This window comes from Candidozyma auris, chromosome 1 (genome assembly GCF_003013715.1).
Source record: "Candidozyma auris chromosome 1, complete sequence".
NCBI lineage: Eukaryota > Fungi > Ascomycota > Pichiomycetes > Serinales > Metschnikowiaceae > Candidozyma > Candidozyma auris.
The window spans coordinates 217,524-236,207 of NC_072812.1; the positions used below are offsets into that span (position 1 = coordinate 217,524).

The 18,684-nt window shown below is 44.2% G+C and overlaps 12 protein-coding genes across 12 annotated transcripts; 5 read left to right on the forward strand and 7 right to left on the reverse strand. All coding sequences in view use genetic code 12, as the record gives it.

The window, feature by feature from the left end:
* Positions 1-148: 148 nt before the first annotated feature.
* Positions 149-1,186, forward strand: CJI96_0000098 (uncharacterized protein; the record flags this gene model as incomplete). The annotated part of the gene is made up of 1 exon (XM_029033717.2): positions 149-1,186. The coding sequence occupies one exon, from the start codon at positions 149-151 to the stop codon at positions 1,184-1,186; it is 1,038 nt and encodes a 345-aa protein (XP_028892309.1).
* A 24-nt stretch (positions 1,187-1,210) lies between these two features.
* Positions 1,211-2,590, reverse strand: SEC20 (Sec20p; the record flags this gene model as incomplete). The annotated part of the gene is made up of 1 exon (XM_029033716.2): positions 1,211-2,590. One exon carries the CDS (start codon positions 2,588-2,590, stop codon positions 1,211-1,213), a length of 1,380 nt encoding a protein of 459 aa, XP_028892308.2.
* A 293-nt stretch (positions 2,591-2,883) lies between these two features.
* CJI96_0000100 (RNA exonuclease) lies at positions 2,884-4,272 on the forward strand (the record flags this gene model as incomplete). The annotated part of the gene is made up of 1 exon (XM_029033715.1): positions 2,884-4,272. The coding sequence occupies one exon, from the start codon at positions 2,884-2,886 to the stop codon at positions 4,270-4,272; it is 1,389 nt and encodes a 462-aa protein (XP_028892307.1).
* Positions 4,273-4,298: 26 nt separating this feature from the next.
* On the reverse strand, positions 4,299-5,120 carry MOB1 (Mob1p; the record flags this gene model as incomplete). Its single annotated transcript, XM_029033714.1, has 1 exon — positions 4,299-5,120. The coding sequence occupies one exon, from the start codon at positions 5,118-5,120 to the stop codon at positions 4,299-4,301; it is 822 nt and encodes a 273-aa protein (XP_028892306.1).
* A 140-nt stretch (positions 5,121-5,260) lies between these two features.
* On the reverse strand, positions 5,261-6,130 carry CJI96_0000102 (uncharacterized protein; the record flags this gene model as incomplete). Its single annotated transcript, XM_029033713.2, has 2 exons — positions 5,261-5,956; positions 6,017-6,130. 2 exons carry the CDS (start codon positions 6,128-6,130, stop codon positions 5,261-5,263), a joined length of 810 nt encoding a protein of 269 aa, XP_028892305.2.
* A 288-nt stretch (positions 6,131-6,418) lies between these two features.
* Positions 6,419-7,060, forward strand: CJI96_0000103 (uncharacterized protein; the record flags this gene model as incomplete). The annotated part of the gene is made up of 1 exon (XM_029033712.1): positions 6,419-7,060. The coding sequence occupies one exon, from the start codon at positions 6,419-6,421 to the stop codon at positions 7,058-7,060; it is 642 nt and encodes a 213-aa protein (XP_028892304.1).
* A 99-nt stretch (positions 7,061-7,159) lies between these two features.
* CJI96_0000104 (uncharacterized protein) lies at positions 7,160-7,603 on the forward strand (the record flags this gene model as incomplete). Its single annotated transcript, XM_029033711.1, has 1 exon — positions 7,160-7,603. One exon carries the CDS (start codon positions 7,160-7,162, stop codon positions 7,601-7,603), a length of 444 nt encoding a protein of 147 aa, XP_028892303.1.
* A 59-nt stretch (positions 7,604-7,662) lies between these two features.
* On the reverse strand, positions 7,663-8,553 carry SOD6 (Sod6p; the record flags this gene model as incomplete). The annotated part of the gene is made up of 1 exon (XM_029033710.1): positions 7,663-8,553. The coding sequence occupies one exon, from the start codon at positions 8,551-8,553 to the stop codon at positions 7,663-7,665; it is 891 nt and encodes a 296-aa protein (XP_028892302.1).
* Positions 8,554-8,751: 198 nt separating this feature from the next.
* Positions 8,752-9,552, reverse strand: ISA1 (Fe-binding Fe/S cluster assembly protein ISA1; the record flags this gene model as incomplete). Its single annotated transcript, XM_029033709.2, has 1 exon — positions 8,752-9,552. The coding sequence occupies one exon, from the start codon at positions 9,550-9,552 to the stop codon at positions 8,752-8,754; it is 801 nt and encodes a 266-aa protein (XP_028892301.2).
* A 444-nt stretch (positions 9,553-9,996) lies between these two features.
* On the reverse strand, positions 9,997-12,102 carry CJI96_0000107 (aminopeptidase P; the record flags this gene model as incomplete). Its single annotated transcript, XM_029033708.2, has 1 exon — positions 9,997-12,102. The coding sequence occupies one exon, from the start codon at positions 12,100-12,102 to the stop codon at positions 9,997-9,999; it is 2,106 nt and encodes a 701-aa protein (XP_028892300.2).
* Positions 12,103-13,591: 1,489 nt separating this feature from the next.
* On the forward strand, positions 13,592-16,706 carry PDR6 (Pdr6p; the record flags this gene model as incomplete). The annotated part of the gene is made up of 2 exons (XM_029033707.2): positions 13,592-13,621; positions 13,671-16,706. 2 exons carry the CDS (start codon positions 13,592-13,594, stop codon positions 16,704-16,706), a joined length of 3,066 nt encoding a protein of 1,021 aa, XP_028892299.2.
* Positions 16,707-16,785: 79 nt separating this feature from the next.
* RFA1 (replication factor A subunit protein RFA1) lies at positions 16,786-18,627 on the reverse strand (the record flags this gene model as incomplete). The annotated part of the gene is made up of 1 exon (XM_029033706.2): positions 16,786-18,627. One exon carries the CDS (start codon positions 18,625-18,627, stop codon positions 16,786-16,788), a length of 1,842 nt encoding a protein of 613 aa, XP_028892298.2.
* Between the last annotated feature and the right edge of the window lie 57 nt (positions 18,628-18,684).

The window sequence follows — 18,684 nt, forward strand, 5'->3', positions numbered from 1 at the left end:
TGCACAAAAGGTGGGATCCCCCACGCTCACAGACCATTTTCGCGATCCCCCACCTGTGGCTCAGATCTCTTACACATTTCGGAGTAGTCAATTCCATTTTTTTCACTAAAACTTCACCTTTTTCATAACTCTTTTATCAATCATTGAAATGACCCTCAACGTTGGTATAGTTGGTACAGGTATCTTTGCAACGGACAACCATTTGCCTGTTATCCAGAGCATCTCTAATTTAAGGCCTTATGCCGCTTTCAACAGAACGGAGTCTAAGGCACACACTTTTGCAGAGAAGGCCGGCATTGACAAAAAAGACGTCTACCAAAACGTTGAAGATCTCTTGAATAACAAAGAAATCGACTTTGTCGATGCCTTATTGCCAGTTCAGTCGAACTTGGATATCGTTCGAAAAGCCGTGCAGTTCAACAAACCTATTGTGTTCGAGAAGCCAATTGCTGCAAATTTGGAACAGGCAAAGGAAATTGTCAAGATTGCTGAATCCACGGACCTCCCAGTTGGCATTTTGGAACAATGGGCTTTCTTCAGTGCCATTGAAAAACTTCATGAAATTCTCCCAAAGATTGGTGAGGTTGTTTCCTTCATCTACAAATCTACTGGACCTTGGAACGAAAACAACAAGTATCTCGCAACAGGCTGGAGACAGAACCCCGAGCACATTGGTGGGTTCTTGAGTGATGGTGGAGTTCATCAATTGACTTTACTTACAGAAGTTTTGGGCGAGGTTGACTCCGTCAGTGGCCACACCAAACAAGTGAGAGAACAGAGTGGTACAGACGACATTCTCTTTTCGACGTTCAAATTGAAGTCCGGTGTCATTGGTAACTTTGTATACGGATCGGCATTCGGTGCCACGGAGAAGTCCACAAACTTCACCATTTACGGGACAAATGGGTCAATCTTCTATGACTTTTCGCCAAATTTGCCAAAGCCAACTATTACCTACCAGACTGGCTCTAGTGCACAACAGGCTTCACAGAAGACCGTAGTTGAGATCGACGAGGTTAATGCTATCAAAGAGGAGTTTCTCAACTTTGCCAAAGCGGTAGAAGCAAAGGACAAATCACTTGTAAAAGTTCCTCCAAGAAAGGCTTTTCATCATTTGGCTATTGTTGCTGCTGCTCTCGAATCGTCGCAAAAAGAAGGCACTTCTGTTAAGGTGGTTCTGCCATAAGATTGAAATTTTATAAGCGCTTCTTTATAGTTCATCATGAAAATTTTCTTCGTTGTTCCATTTCTTGATACCCAAATCTCTGAGGTCGCTTTCTCGAAATGTAAATGTACTAGATGTGTCAACTGTAGTGACAGAATTATCTTCAAGAGCACTCATCTTCACTGTTGTTTCCAGCACATCACGCAATTCAATATCCCCGCTCTTATGATTTGATGAGTTTGTCTGGAGCGCTCTTGTTTCAATCATAGTCAGTGGCGTTGTGGTATATTGCTCCTTTGTGGTCACCAGCTTGACCTCGCTGTCAATCTCACTCCGAGGTTCTGATATTCCACAAGAGGTTTCACTCAATTCTTCGGTAGAAAAGCGCTCAGTTTGGCGCAGGGCGCTTTCGATGTCTTCAATTATAGAGGATGTGATCTCCTCAATGATGGACAATGCCTCGCTTCGAGTTGAGGTCTCGGTCGCTGAAGATACGGTACTTATAAAACTGCTAATTGACAAAGCCTGATGAGATGCTGAGGAGATAGCAATCCCACTTGATTGCAGCAAGGAGTCAGCCGTGTCTGAAGCATTCATCTTCGAAGTGGCCCAGGTAACGACTCCAAATGCTCTAAGCAAAGTCCAAAGAAGTATTTTCGTGGGTAGCTTTAATATTCTGTGCCATATCACCCAAGCGAAGCATGTGAGAAGAAAACCTATGCTCAAGTAAATGCGCCGTTTATCGTGCTTGTCTTGCTTCTCAATGAACTTCACGATCTGCCTTGACTTATTCAACAAGGATTCTAAATCAACAAGCTTATCGTTCAAAGTGCTGAGATCCTTTGTCTGCTGGCCGATAGTGTCAATGTTGAGTTCAGTTTGTGCCACGGACATTTGCATGAGTTGATGGGTCAACTTCAAGTTGTTGGTGATACTTTCATTTTTGTTGAGCACCTGCTCCTCAATAGGCTTTTCCTTCTCGCCTGTTGGTTGTGCCGATCTTCCAGCAAACAACTGGTCTCTTGTGTCTCCTTCCTCAGCCCTCCATTTGTTAACATACTCCTCTAGAATTTGAGCATGAACTTGTTTGCTTTGTTGTTCGTAAGCTGCAATCTGGCTATCCTTGAGCTTATCCTTTAAATGCTGCACCGTCAATTTGTGAATCGAAAGCTTTTCCCAAAGCAAGTTCTCTTCAGCGGATCTTGGAGCACATTGGAGGATTAAAAGCTCAAGGACGCTCAAGAGATCACTCATTTGACTAATCGAGCTATGTGCTTGCTTGGTGAGGGTCTCTTTTTTCAGCTCAATGGATGTCAGCTCATCATCCTCTGCCAGCAATGACCTGATTTCTTCTATATTCTCAAACACGCTATATTTGAGCCGTGTTAGAGCCTCTGTTTGTGCTTCAATCTCTGTATTCAGCATACGTTGATTGTTATCATCGAGGCATTCATGTTTGGCAAATTATGTGCTAGATACACTACGCACAGACAACTGCTACTGAAGCAGCTCCAACAAGTGGCAAACCAAATGAGAAAAATTGAAACAAAGATGTAGTTGTTCATTGATATTGCCACTGAGTATTGTATTCATTAGAGTAATGGATGTCTACAATTGAATTGTGGTCTCTCTCATCGATGGTTTTCGCAGTCAAACTGGCATGGAAATTACACCTTCATACACCTTTCAACCGGGTGCCTCTAACAGAAGACCAGGAAATGGAGACGAAAAGAAAACCTGGAGCTAAGGATCCCTCTACGATTACTCCGGAATACATTCTGGAGAAGAGGAAAGAGCGTGAATTGAAGAAACAACAGAAACGAGAGGAGTTGATCAAACGAGGCATTGATCCAGATGCCAAACCCCTTCCATCCCACATGAAGGTGATACAGAGGCCAATGCTAGATATATACCGGTCCAAAGCCTCAGGTGAGGGCCTTGAGATTAAGATCATGACATACAATATGTTAGCACAGGCATTGATCAGACGGAACTTGTTTCCCACCAGCGGTGCTGCCTTGAAGTGGGCCCACAGATCACAGAGATTAGGCTTTGAAATTCAATCTTATAACGCTGATATTTTGTGCTTACAGGAATTAGACTACGACCAGTATAACTCACATTGGAAGAAAGAGTTCATGAAATGGGGCTACTCATCGCAGTACCACAGATCTGGTATGAAGAGACACGGCGTTGCAATTCTTTACAAAAATAGTTTATTCAAATTTCAGCATTCTTACTTCATTGACTACGATAAATTCGTTACCACAGGCGTGCCGCTTGCGACTCAAACACAGAATGTTGGCTTATTAGTATACCTCAAGTTTCACGAGGAAGTCAAGAAAGCACATCGTGGTCTCTCCAAAGATGGCGTAATTATTGGAACTACCCATCTTTTCTGGCATCCATTTGGCACCTTTGAAAGAACAAGACAGACATACATCGTGCAACACGAGATGAAAGAATTCACCAAGATGATGCATCTTTTGTATGGTGCTGATGAAAAGTTCTACAGGTTCTTTGCCGGTGACTTCAATGCGCAGCCATACGACTCTCCTTATCTTTCTATGACTGCGAAGCCTGTTCAATACAAGGATAGAGCCAAAAGGGTTCTCGGAAAAGCCGCTTCTCATAAATGGGATGATCAAGACGCCGATGATGGTGGAGAAGACGTTTCGCAAGAGGACGAGACGGAACCAGAGGTGTTTGAATGTTCTCAAGATATTCTGGACAAGATAGAGCGTTTGCAAAAACTACATAACGATTTAGATATGAGGTTTATATCTCTATATTCAGTTGCATACCGTCAGGTGCATCCTGAAAATGCTGTTCCAAGTGATAGATACGAGCCTCCGTTCTCCAACTGGGCGCACGCTTGGCGAGGGTTGCTTGACTATATCTTTGTTGCTTCAGAATGGAATGGGGAGAAAATGGATGATGCTGTGGACTCCGTGGACGAGTTAGAGAGCCAGCAGCAGGTGAGGCTCCTTTCGCTTCTTCGAATGCCAACCCCTGAGGAGATGGGACCCGAGCCTTCGGGACAACCAAGGAATGGCCAGTACCCGTCTGACCATCTATGTCTCATGGCTAGAGTCGAATTGTGCTAGATGAATAGAAACTTTGTACACTTCAGCTAGGACTTCAACATGGTGTTGATCAAGTCTTCAAGAGGACCGTAGTCTTTTTTGTTTATCAAGTCAAACTCTTTGCTGAAAAGGACATAATGTTTCAAGCTCGTGTTGAGATGGCTCTGTAAGCCCAACTCGGAAATTTCATGGAAGTGATGGCAGTAAATGTGGGCATATATTCTCAAAAGCCTCTTAAAGATGGTCTTTATCAAGTTGGGAAACTGCTGAGGGAATGGAGCACCGATCTTCGTGGGGAAGATGTTATCATTATCGAAAAAATTTTGAATCCAGTTCATGAGGTTCTCCACATATTCGCAAGCTGGTAATGATATTGGCTTCTTAGGAGCGACATTACCACTTCCAGTGTTAGTTTCTTGCCACAAGTACTCATACTCCTCTGTGGCAATCATTCTAGGGCATGTTTGTGGGGAACAGAACTCCGTGATGGTGCCGTAAAGCATGTTGATTTGATTGTAGAAATCGACAACATGAACAGCAAGCCACTCGTTCACGTCTTCATCTTGTGGGAGCTTGACGGCCTGGATTAAGGCGTTATCAGACCCCAAAGTCTGCTCAGCGTAAGACCTGATATCCTTATGCGAAGTTACTGGTTGCGAAGACAAGTTAGAAGCGACATTCATGGTCAGGTAAGGGTTTTCATCCTGGTCTAATTGTAAAGTTGGTTTGTCGTACAAGTTTGTCCTTGGGGTATGGGGAAGTGCTGAGCTTGATATGGGCTGTGGGCTGGAGATGGGAGACCCAGGCTTGAGCTTAAACCCTCGTGTTGACTTGATAGAGTGGGCATTAAAGTTGGAGAAAAACGACATGGTCGATAAGCTCTGCGATCTTGATAGTTTCTGTGAAGAGTAGGATATATATACTTTTTTTTTTTAACTAGGACGTTGTTACTCAATATCGCAAGGCAGGAAGTCTCTGTGTTTACATCACCTCCCGATTAGGTGCGAAATCACACTCCCTGCGAGCCACCACTCGTACCTCTCCCAGGCTCGTCTGCAAGCATTCTATATGTCAAGGCGATGTTCCTCAAGTTTCTCGTATCCTCCGTGCAACGAGGCCTGTGAATGGATTTTTTACATTGCTGCAACCGATACGAGCTTTTATCACACTCCTTCATCACCTCGATTGTATTGTACTTCGTAAGCATGAAGTGGTTCAACTTCTCAAGCACCAACTGCAACATCTCGGCCTGATCCGCCTTGCCTGAGCCAACTAGCGGCGTATTGAGCTCCGTGTAGCATCTGAGCATGGTGTTATAATTAATCTCGTAAAGATGCTTCCCGTAGAAAGAAAAGACAAATGGGAGTTCCTTCTCCAAATCAAGCATCAACGACGAGAGGCAGTACTGGAGGTTGTTGAAAAGAGAAGTGTAGTACACCAGAGGACATCGCGTAAAGTACTTGAACACGAGGTGAAGTTTCTCGACGTGGGCAATGTTTTCTGCGTGTTTGAATTCGATGTGGGAGTTGGCAAATAACTTGCACTTGAGATCAAGGCACAAGGAGCTCTCCGAGTCGTCCAGCAGGGAAACATCGAAAAAGAGTTGTTTCCAAAAGAATGAACTCAAGAGTGAGTTCCTTATACGTTCAACACAATGGCTGGTTGCGTCCAACCTGTTGTCGTTGACATAGATCTCGAGCTTGAGCTATGGCGTTAGTCTATGACAAAAGAGACAGCTACGAAAGGGGATGGGGTCAATTCATACAGATATGCGTTGTAGTGGAACGTAGAACTTGGCTTCGTCTGGCCCAGTGTGGGAGACGTTGTACAGCAAAGAAAAAGTGTCATCGAACTCTTGGAGGATGAACTCTTTGGTCATGATAAAGAAGAGTGGCAGATTGTAATTGCAGTGCGGCAGTAGTCATTGCGCAGCCACAACGTATACATGTCCAGGCTAAATAAAGGAATGTAGAAACACACCATCTACTTTCTTTTTCTCTCATTTGAATTTCTTTATGCATTTTTCTTTGTCTCTTTTCTCGTTCCTAGTTTTCACATTCTTCTATTCATTGCCAACTTTGCCATTTATGGTGTTTGCTTCAACTCACCCTCGAGCCATCTAGTTCTCACAAACATACATTATTCGCACCGGGACCATACGTTCCTCATGAGAACTTCTTTCCATATCGGCCCTGGGGGCCCTCTACTAACAGTGAAGCACCGAATATCCAACACACCATCACTCGAATACCTTCAATCGCTTCCGCCAAGGTCCTTCTTCACCCTCACATACAAGCATTTCTTCAGACTCCGGCATCTCATCTCGGATAGGGACTATCACCAGGACCAGTATCTTCGGCTTCTAAAAAGGCGCTTTCTTCGAGGCGATTTCAATCTCCGCAGACAAAAGGTGCTCGGCATTCACGATGATTTGTCTCATGGAGCTCTAGTCAAGCGAATCTACAACACATACATTTTCGTGTTTAATGCCACTTGCAATATGAAAGACGAACCTGAAACAGTAAAGACGTACGATGATGTGAAACGAGTCAACAGACCTCGGTTGGAGACACAAATTCTCCAAACAATCCTAAAACTTGAAGAACAGGCACCTATCCACGTTAGGCTCGACACTGAATACCGGTGGCTTGATGAGGCTTCGAAGAGGGAGCAAGAGCTTGTTCTGGGGATGATCGACAAAAAGAGAGCAAAAGAGCTCAACAAGTCGAGAGAGGTCGTTGACATAGGCTACGCTGACTACGAAAGAATGACCATGGCACTAAACGAATCCTTGGACCTTTGTCTCTAGCCGTTGCATTAAACTACGGCCTGCACATCCAAAACGGTGCATAGTGGTAGACATTCCCTCACTTCACTACTGCTGTCACTCAACTCTTTCAACCAAAGAATGGCGTGGATCCCCTTTGGTGTCGGCAAAAAAGACAATGCATCTGCGGCCCCGAGACCGCAACCTCCCCAATTAGAGCAGCGCTCTCACCAACCTCTTGGGGTGCTGTCTGACGAGCTGGACATTCAGAATACATTGAACCAGATTGCTACCTCCCATTCGCAACCCGAAGTTCAATTTGCTCGTGCTAACACGAATGAGGAAAGCAATAATGCTGTGACTAAGTTTGTGGAATCGCATCCTAAGCGCATGTTCATCATCGACGGAGAGAAGTACGCCAATGAGTCGATCATATGCACCAACGACGAGAGAGGAGAGAAGACATGCTTGAGGTTAGGGTATAACTCAATACAGCTTTTCAAGCAGATGCAGAAGCTTGAGTACTTCTGCTCATTGCCTAACGATATTGACGCCACCTACTTCGAATGCCGCAAGATTACATAGTTAATGATGATTCTTTACTCTAATACAAATGCATGTACATACGATGGCGACCAGCGACATCACAAGAAAAAGGGAGCCAACACACCAAAAAGGGCACAGATAGCAGCATTCAAGCTCGCAGCTCCGCCTTCCTCGCACACGGAGTTTTGGCCATAGTTGGTCACAGTGGTCTTATTGTGATGATAACTGCTAGAATTTGTCACCTTAGTGACAATCTCGGGTGAGTACTCTGTCTCTGAATATGCACTTTCAGTAGACAGCGTAGAGGCGGCTGACTCGTAGCCCCCGAACGAACTGCTGCTGCCGTCGCCATCCTCGTCCCGCTTGTTCACGTCGTAGATAACATCAGCGCCCTCACCGTCGCCTTCGCTGTCAGAGTCACAGCGAAGACGCTCCATCTGCTCCTCGGTGGCGTACTCGATATTAGCACAAGCGATCTTGGTCATGTCACTGTAGTGAAACACTACCGAGCGACCAACGATGCTACCTTTCGACTGAGCTGTCAAAGAGATATAAGGATCGTAGTACTCGGTTTGGAAGCAGGTCGTCTGGATTTGACCGTGCTTGCCCGACAAGTCGCCAATTTTGCAGTACTCGTCGCCGTCTTGGGCGTCACAGTTTGGCGAGGCGTGGTAAGGGTTGAAGATTGGCCCAACACTTTCACAGTCACCGTCATCGCCAACGGGAAATTCGTGGACATGATAGAGAAATGGGAAGCCGTCGGCTGGAAGCCTGGTCACGTCAACGTTGACCTTGACTTTCTTGCCGTAAGGGGCCTCGAACAGAACGTAGCCCTCCATCTCGCCACAACCAAACATAGGGAACTCGGCAACGGCAACAACATTCAGAGGGTTAGAGGTGATCTGGGGCGCCACGCCGGCAAGGACGACGGACGCAAGCCCAGAGATAAGAATGGTTGACACTACGGAAGAAAACCTGGTGAACATCATACTTCGTGGGAAAAGAGAGTGGGTTGTGATGAAATGGTTGCAAAAATTACCGCGCCTGTCTTTTATAGTGCTTGAGTGAGCCCTGCAACCAATGTGCTACAAACTGTAAGATCCCTTGTGTCGTAAATGCAAGATTTCAATGCTATACATGCTAGATGTCTATTCCAAGAATTATGCCAAAGTAAATCTCTATGGGTTTTATACCATAAACGATTCGCCACAGCCGCATGTGCCCTTGGAGTTAGGGTTCTTGAAGATGAACCTAGATGAGAGCTTGTCGTCAATCCAGTCCATCTCAGAACCAACAATGGAAAATAGAGCTTTAGAATCAATTAAAACCTTGACTCCATCCTGCTCTACCAACTCGTCAAATTTGCCTGGCTCGGTGACATATTCCAAGTGGTATGTCAAGCCAGAACAGCCTCTGTTTCTGACACCAATGCGGATAAGTTGAGGTTCAGGCTGGTCTAGTAATGCCTTGAGATGCTCCACGGCCCCTGGAGACAACGTGATTAAAGCCTTTCTTGGACGCAATTGCCTCCTGGCCTTCTTGGGCTTAGCGCTGGCTTCCGAAGCCTTCTCCGTGCTTACCTTCGGAAGGGGAGCAGTGGAAGCTGATGTTTGTGTCTCTGGTGATTTAGCGTTCTTTGTGGCTTGAGTCTCGTTGATGTCCCTCTTAGTGAATTCTTCATTTTGAGACACCGTCTCCTTGGCCTCCTTGGTCGTCTTCGATGCAGCAGATCTAAATCTAGAAGTCCTCGACTTTCTCGCTAGTGGAGTGGGAGGAGCCGCTATTGTGATAGTTTCATGATGCTCTTGAGGCTCTGGAGCCTGTTGTTCTTGTGAGTCTGAAGAGGGGAATGTGAGCGAATGCTTGGACCAGCGGGACCCTCTCAAAGAGTTCAGCTTCACTGGCACCATGTCCTGATTGAGTTGATAGTTCAATGAGCCGAAGTTGGCTACTGGCAGCCTCTTCACCGTGCTGGGTACTGTTTGCATCCATCTCTTATACCCTCCGTGGGAAGCATACCTCACAAATATATTAGTTCTTTGAGTTGCACAGCTCCGTAACATGTCTGTATGATAATGATATAAATATTTTAGTGTGCAAACGATAAATAGGCGTAGGTGATAAGTAAAATAATGTAGTAAATAGTTAAGAAATATCTGAGTAATATTTTTGCTTAGTCTACATATGAGAATGAAGGTCAGAGCAAATTGTCTATATGCAGTATGGGTTTCTGGGTAAGCCATATTTGTTGCTCTCCTATTGGCTCATTTTTGACTCCGACGGCGGATACCGCTCCTCGGATCCGGTGTCTGCAAGGGCAAAGCGTGGGGAATCACTCACGCTTCTTTCGTCCTTGCATTACACACTACGTCGGCGATTAGCTCCGAGCTTTTTATCATTAAACGTAAACATTTTATATGAAAGTAATGGTTTTACTTTAACGAGGCAGTCTCTCTCTTCAACCACGCCCATTCGATAGTATTCTTGATGAAACTGCCGCTCAATTCCTTCCAAATGGTTTTATGGTAATCATCGATCCATTCTTTCTCTTCCTTTGTGAGCATATTCTGGTTAATCAAACGACGGCAGAATGGTACTCTGGTAACGGTCTCAAACTCATTGAACTTTTTACCATTATATTCGTATCCGCTAGGCTTCACGAACATGACGTTCTCAATACGAATTCCATATTCACCTTCCTCGTAGTAGCCTGGCTCGTTAGATAGCAAGTGACCTGGCTTCAAAAGATTCTTGGAGTTAGCTCTTGGTCCGAGACCAATGGGTCCCTCATGCACATTCAAGAAAGCACCGATTCCATGAGATGTACCATGGCCAAAATCTTTACCTTGCTTCCACAAATACTGTCTGGCGACAGTATCAGTCAACGGAGTCTTCTCGGGAAACTTCAAACTACCTAACGCGATGTTGCCCTTCAACACTAATGTATAATTGTCGATCTCCTCTTGCGTTGGCGTTCCGAAGTGCACACATCTGGTGGTGTCCGTGGTACCCTCCAAATACTGAGCACCGGAATCATTAAGGTAGATCTTGGAAGGGTCTATGGTAGCGCAAGCTTCCTTGGTAGGCTTGTAGTGGATAATGGCACCGTTGGCACCCGATGCACTGATGGTGTCAAAAGACAAACCAACGAAATTTGCTTCCTCAGATCTAAGTTCAAATAGCTTTTGATCAGCTTCGACTTCGTTAATCAACTCCACTTTATTAGCTACCTCTTCCTCAAGCCAAGCGAAAAACTTGCACAACGCTCTACCGTCCTTTAAATGAGCTAATTTAGCACCTTCTAACTCTGTCAGATTCTTAATTGCTTTCAAATTTTCCACAGGTGTCGGGGAAACATGCACATGCTCACAATTTAGAGTACGAACGATATCCCAGGACGCACTACCCTCATCTAACAAAAATGATTTCTTTGATTCTTTGAAACTCTTGGAAACCTTGCTTAGCTCCTCCCAAAAGGATTCGTAAGGTTTAACTTTCACATTGTTCTTTTCCAAATGCAGACTAACGGGGGAATCAAACTTCTTATTGTTTGCATATAAAGTAACACTTTCCTTGTCGGCGTCAATGATCACATAACTGTAGAATACGGGATTGTATTGTATGTCGCTGCCTCTTAAGTTTAAAAGCCAGGCAACCTCGTCTAAAGCGCTGATAATAATACCGTCGCAATTGTTTTCTTTAACAGCGTCAATAACTTTTGTAATTTTGGCATTCACACCTTCTCCAGCGAACTTTTCATCAAGTACCTTGATGATATTCTCGGGAACAGGAGGAACTTCCTCAAACTCAGGCCAGATAGCGTCCACGAGATTCTTTTTGACCGGTACAAGTTCAACTTGGGCTTCGGTCTTCTTCTTGGTCTCTTCCTCAATGGCTTTTGTTATCTTGTCAAAGGACAGAAAACTGATCAATTTAGGGTCAACGCCGATTTTGACAAGCTTTCCGGAGTCTACAGACAACTGGATGGCCTGCTGAACAGCCCATTTCTCCCAAGAAAGCACATCCTTCTGGCCTTGCTTCAACAACGTCCAGTTGAAATCTAACTCGTTTGTTGCCTGAGTAAAGTATCTGCCATCGGTGGCCAATGCAGCAGAACCTTCTGGCACTTCACCGAAGCTGTTTACGTCTCTGGTGACAACAGCGACGCCAGCGCTTCCAGAGAAGCCCGAAATAAACGCACGTCTCTGATCCACCGGAGCCACGTACTCCGACTGGTGTTGGTCTTCCGAGGGAATCACGTAAACGCCCAAGTCATTTTCCTTCATCAACTTTCTGAGTTTCTCCAATCTCGCCGATGTGTTGACCTCCTTGATTTCTGGCACACACAAGGAAGCAGCGTCGATAGTGTAGACGGAACCCTTTCTGGAGCCCTTTGGTGAGCCCAGCTGGGAGTTGAATCTTTTGATGGAAATTCTTTTAGCAAAAGTCGACGATCTCCTGTTTCGTGATAATAAGCCTGGAGAGCAAGTGCAGTTGGAGCACTCTGCTCTGGAAATTCTTCTTTGAGCCACGGACATTGAATTGAAGTAGCAGTAGTGGGGGAAAAGGATGATAGGTATAAAAATGTTGCCTGACTTGTGGGAAGGAATTGAGCGAGCGGCCCGATTATGTAAGCACCGAAAAGCAGCAAGCGAGCCGTGCGAGAATCCAGCAAGGCAATTGAGGTTGACAAAAGTAAGAGAAATAAGTCTGTGGAAAATTGATGCTTAAAGTTACGATTTTTCGATTCTTTCCCAGATCCTACACCTTCCTAAGTAGTGAAAAACGTCAATGTCGTCAATCTACTGCTTGAAATCAAACAATAGGAAAACACAGAGAGGGAACTAAATAAGGAAAATAACGAAGGAACACAAAAATGGCACTTTATGACCCCAGTCACGCAACGAAATTCTACATGAAAAAGGCGATGGTAATTAGTACGTGCTTTTTAAGTTTCAGTACTTATTTCTTTTTGAAATTTTTTTTTTTTTTTCTTTAGGCTTGCCACCTCGCCATCCCGTTGTAGTGAACTTCTCACATTAGCCAGCGCGCTTTTGACGTAATCTAAACGATCGCTGGCGGATGAAGGATTACCTGAGATCTCTGGAAGGAGAGAGGAAAAAGTGATTTTTGAACTAGCACACCCTCAAGCATAGGATTATTGTGCTTTGTCTTCAGCAAGAGATGTGTATTTGCAACGATAGAAAGCTATGGCAGAATAGTGTGACTGGCTCCACGGAACTCCGTATGGTGAAACTATATGATGGGTAAGTTACTGGCTGCGAAATATGGTCACCTCCTTCGACTCGGGCACTGAGAGTGGTCATGTGGTGAAATAAAGCCCCAAAAGAGTGACTGATGTTCAAAATTTACTGCTTCTTGTCTTGTTGTCGGCTGAAAGTACTCCTTGATGAGGTTTACTTTTTTTTGTATCCTTCTTGCAATTTCGGAGTGTAGTTGCAAACTGGAAAGATTTTCGCTTTTATCGCACGGAAACATGTTAAAAGATATTTTACATTTGTTCTCAAAAGCCACTTTAGAGGCTATATTTAGACAAGTCGAGATTAATATCAGTACCTTTTTTTGAAAGCAGTAGCATTGAAGAGTTTGGTACCCGCGGATTCCATTCTTGATCCATCGCATGTCATTAATCAAAGATTACAACCTGAGCTTTTGATAATTTATGGAGTTTATGACTTGTAATTATCATGTAAATCATCAAGTTTTTACGAAGGAGTGTACTAGTTCCGCTTCCTACCCAGTCCAAATAAGGAATCACCCACCCAATGCCTACCTTAATCCCATCTGAAGAAAATGTAGCCAAACAATTGATTTATCAACTTAGAGTGGTAAAATATGGCTTTTTGTTTTCTTTTTTTTTACTCGACCCATTTTTCTTACCATCTTTGTGCTAATGTAGAATAATCATCAGTGTAGTAGTTGTGGAACCGCACTCATCTCGGTACCTACATCTTACTGCGTATTAAGTTATATAGGCACAACCATACTAACAAATATAAGGGCTCAATGAATCAGGTCTTCGAAGACGCCGAACGGGTATGCCTAATCGATTCGTAACACTCAATTGATAGCTACTAACATCTAGCAAATTGAAACATTATATTCTACCAGTGACCAGAATCAGGTCGCTGAAATCCTGAGAAACCTTCGAGATTTGCAGCGTTCAAGTCATGGTGAGGCCCTTGCGTCTTACTTGCTCCAGCAGCAGAGTATGAATTGCAGATATTTTGGAGCCTTGACGTATACGGTTGTCTTACAGCATTTAGATCAGCCCTCAAACAGAAGCTTACTTGAATTAGTACTGTCAATTGGATCTCATATCCGTCGTCTCACTCATGAGGGAAACTCATCGAGCTCAAACATTCTTATACTACGCAAGCTCATATCAAATTTGTCTCAGGTATTTATTAACTACCATGATAAAACCCCTAATCCCTTATTTACCGTTTTGGAGGCGATTTCAGATACAGATTTTCAGGACGCCACTTCATTTGCATATTGCATCACCCAACTAACTCCTGATAGATTTAGCCTAATACTCTTGGTTTTTGCCATATTGATCGAAGATGTGACAAGACGTAATGACTATAAGTTGCCAGTGCATCATGCAATCAGATCACAGATCTATCCGATGCTTCTAACTTCTGTGGAGTACATTGAGCATCTTCACACGCAAGGCGAAATGCTCTATGGGCTCGATTTGGAGACTCTCAAAACAATATCTTCCTGGATGGCGTATATACCTAACATTGGAGGTGACCTACGATTCTCCGCAGAGGATATCGCTCCTTTGACTCGATACCTAATAATTCATCTACAGGGCCCATACTCTTTGGACAATGAGACGAATTTGCAGCAGTATAAAGAGGCATTGTTAATATTTTCGGAGATTCTCGAAAGCAACGCTGCACTCTTGTCCCTCGAGACAAAGCTGATACTATACAGCCAGATTTTTGACGAGAATAAGTGGGGAAGTGAATTTCTCAAGAAAGTGGTGTTAAGCGAAAAAAGAGAAGAGTTTGAAGACGAGGTAAATGCGTTTGTGTACTTAGTCATCGTGATTGCCCAGCTCAACTTGATTAGGCTCTCAAGATCAATACTTACACCTCAGACTCAAAACATACTATCTATCATGTACCAAATTACCACCATACCTGGAAGTCCCCTTATCGATGAGATGATCTCACAGCAAATGCTTGTTTTTTGGGAAGAATTTGCCGATGTGTATGTCGATCTGGAAGATTTAGTCGAAATACTTATGGAGAATAATAATGATCCCGGCTTCGCTGACTCATTCAAGCGCGAGAGAGATAGAATATTCGACGAGGTAGCCAGAGTGTACTGGAAGAAGATCCAGATCACAGACTTACAGTCTTATCAGTCATCTAAATCAGACCTCTTGACGTACAGAAACAACGTGGCAGATTTCTTCTTGGTGGTATACAATCTTTTGAAGTCCCCGTTTTATCGTTCTCTTGCTGCATTCACAGCTGAAAAGGCGGGATCTACAGATTTCAGCAACAAGAATCTTGCCGAGATTGAGTCTACACTCTTTCTCCTTTATAAAATCAACGAGGACTCATCATACTACGAACTGCAAACTCGTGAGTTGATACCCTATTCAAAGGCCATATTTGATGGTGGTATCATGCGCTTTTTTGAGCATCTTATTCTGATACCTCACATCGGCATACTCTATATGTCTACTGCATTGCACTTCATCAGTTCAAACGAGTTCTACTTTGCTAGCGAGGAAGGGTTTGGTCACTTAGGGGGTGTATTTGATTACCTCTTCACAGTAATCATGAAGGGCTCTAAGCCCCTCTCACTCCTTGCTTCGAAAGCCGTCACAAATGTTTGTGAACACTGCGGTAGTAAGTTGACAAGTTATCTCTCCAATTTAGAGCCTGTTGTGATAGAGATGCTCAAGAACACCAACATCGACAGTTTGGTGAGGCTGAGGATGTTCAATGCATTCAGTGTAATTGCAAGAGGTATCGGCAGTGTTGAGGAGCACGCAGAAATCATCAAAGGGCTCATCACCACTATCGTCGAGGCAGCTCGTTCGATGATCGACAACACTAAGGATGAGTTGAGGGAGGAACAGGAAGATTACCTAGTATCTTTGATATCTTGTATCGTCAATATTGCGAAGGGTAGCGGGCTACCTGATGAGACTGTTGATGAAATGTCAGAGGAGGAGCAAGAACGTTATAGAAGCTTTTGGGCGTCGGATCCATTGCAAACAAAGAAGTTAGTTCTCCTCATCATTGAGGAACTATGTTTAAACTATGACCCTCTTGCCCAAAAGCCCATCGTGGTAGAGAAGGCAACCCATGTGTTTAAGGCCGGCTTGGGGGAGCGTCTTGACGGACCGTTCACTCTCGACAACACAACAGTGGCTCAATTTGCACTCAGGATGATGAACTCGTTGACAAATCCCAATTCTGTGCCGTATGTGTTTAATTTAGTTGAGGCACTTGTCAAATTCAATTTCAGAACGTTAGAGCCAGGGCTTGTTCTTGAGCTTGTGAACGGACTCATCGCTGAAAGGCTTGACTTTCTTAGCACTGATCCAGACATGGTCAAATGTGCAATTGATTTGTCGGCCAGGATCATCGAGTGTAAACCGTCTCTAATAATTCATGCAGATGCCTTCGTGAATATCATCATACCATTTGCCCTTGACGGATTGAGCGCAAACGAGACCTTCATAGTCAAGTCAGTTCTGAAATTTTGGACTGATTTCACAGCTTTAAGAAAAGGCAGCAAAGAAGATCAGGAGAAAATGAATGACATTTTCATTCGTCACAATCTCGGACAGGTGTTAACGAGGCGCTTGATTGAAGCCTTTCTCAAATCACCACGTTCTGCTCTTGAGTTATACTACATTACTTTCAGAGCACTCCTTGGCAAGTTTCCTACGCACTTTAAGCAATGGTTAATCAACTCCCTTGAGAACCAAGAGACTTCCATAGAAGCACGGGTCTCTGGAAAAGATTTAGAGATGTTCATTCACCGCCTCCTTGTCACCCGTGGAAGGAGGGCCGCCAATGAGGTTCTCAAATCCTTTTGGTTGCAGGTAAATGGAGTTGTTGATTACGGGTCACAAAGTTTTTAACAATGCAAGACCAGCAACTTGCATAACAGATAGCATACATCAAATACACACATTAATTCAAAAACCTAAATTCCCCAACTCATAAAACAGACTCCAATTGTTTGGCCAAATGAAGACCTTCGGTGTTGAAATCAATCTCATTGATTTGCACCACATTGTATCTGACTCTCATGTTACCATTGAAACTCTCCTGCTTGGCTCTTAATCTGAAGTTGAATTCCTTCATTGTCACAGAATCGACCAATTTGGAGAAGTCATGAACGTCACTCATTTCTGCCTCCTTCATCTGCAACAACTCATTAGCACTCACCTGGAAGAGTGATTTGGCCTCGTTATCGAAGAGAGTGGCCCAAATTTGGCCGGTGTGATCCATTATGGAACAGTTCAAGATATATCTGTAGTGAGGCTCAGCATAAGTAAGGTTACATCTTTCGCATCTCCAAGAACCACCGTCCTCAATAACTTTACGATTGCAAGGGGTAGGGCCTCTGGAAGATACATTGACCTCGTTGTTGCAAGCAGGGTAGCAGAAGTTATCAGTCTTGAAATAGTTTATGGTTGCTTTGACAGAGAAATAATCAGGCTTTTCCTTCGTTCCCAATTCTTGCTGCTCTGCTTCCAAAATTGTCTTTCTGTTAGCCACGGAGTCTGCAGCACCGGACTCAATCTTCATGCTTTGGAAGTTCTCGTTGACGCCCTTGTTATCGTACCATCCTTTCAATTGGTAAGCCTCAGGTATGTCAGGGTTGCTCATGATACTTCCAGCCTGAGTCAAACTCAATGATCTGCCACCAAAGTCTTGAACTTTCACACCCTTGATAGCTACTACGGATCCGGCTGGGATAGAGAAATCCACTGCAGTGGCGTTCCACAAGCCCACGTCAATAGCAAAGTTAGAATCATCAACGATAGTGATATTTCTTCTGTTGAATGGCTTACCTGTAGATTTAGCAGTAATTTGGAACACCTCGTTGACGTTTTTGATCACACCCACGACGTCAAGTATAGCATCCTTTTCGGCATTCTGGATGTCACTCAATTTGGTGAAGTTGAAATTGATCTTTGGAACGTCCGCAGTATCAAAACACTCGGTAATTTCCGTGTCTTTGTCCAAAGACAACTCATATGGGTGACTTAAATGAGAAAACTTTGGTTTGGCTTGCTGGATACGCGCTCTTGTGACGTAGTAGACTTTACCCTCTTCCAATAAGTTGTAGAATTTATCAGCCATGTCATTGAAAGCAGTGGCTCTGATCTCATCAGACTCATCCAAAAAGTTCACATTAAAAAGCTTACCCTCACCTCTACTGTTGGACCATGTTCTGATCTCACCTTTATAAGAAATACGACCCTTGATGGTCCAGTTGTTCTGGTAGGGAGACAATGACTCAATAGGATTCACAGGTCTTTCAGGACCACGTCCCCGTGATTGCTGATTAGGCGCTTGCTTAGCTTTCTGAGGCTGTTGCTGAGGCTGTGGGCTGTTGCTCAGCAGAGCACCCTGGTTCCCTGTAACACTTGTCGCAGTGTCTTCTTCTGGGTGCTGGTCAAAATAGGTGTCGAGAGAGGTCAAGTCCGAAGAGATCCTCTCGGTCTTTGGCACGTCCACAGTGAGGTCCGAAATAAGCACAATTCTCTTCAAGGTCTTAGCCACTGTAAACAGTTTCACGGTGATAATAGAGAAACGAGCAAACCCATTTGCTTCCAAATACGCGTTGCAACGGGCGTCAATCAAGCCCTGGATCGAATACTTACCATCACTTATAACACACCTGTATCTTCTGTCGGTGGCGGACTGCTCATTGATGACCTTTGAATTGGTCACCTGAAGACGGAGACCTTTATTTTCCCACAAGTGACAGGTAGACTTACTAAGCGCCTCTTTTAGAGAGCCAGGTTGGACACCGTAGGTTTCGGGCATACTTTTAGGACACTAGATGTTGAAGACGAGTTTACGCGATCTCCTTCGATAGCGCGT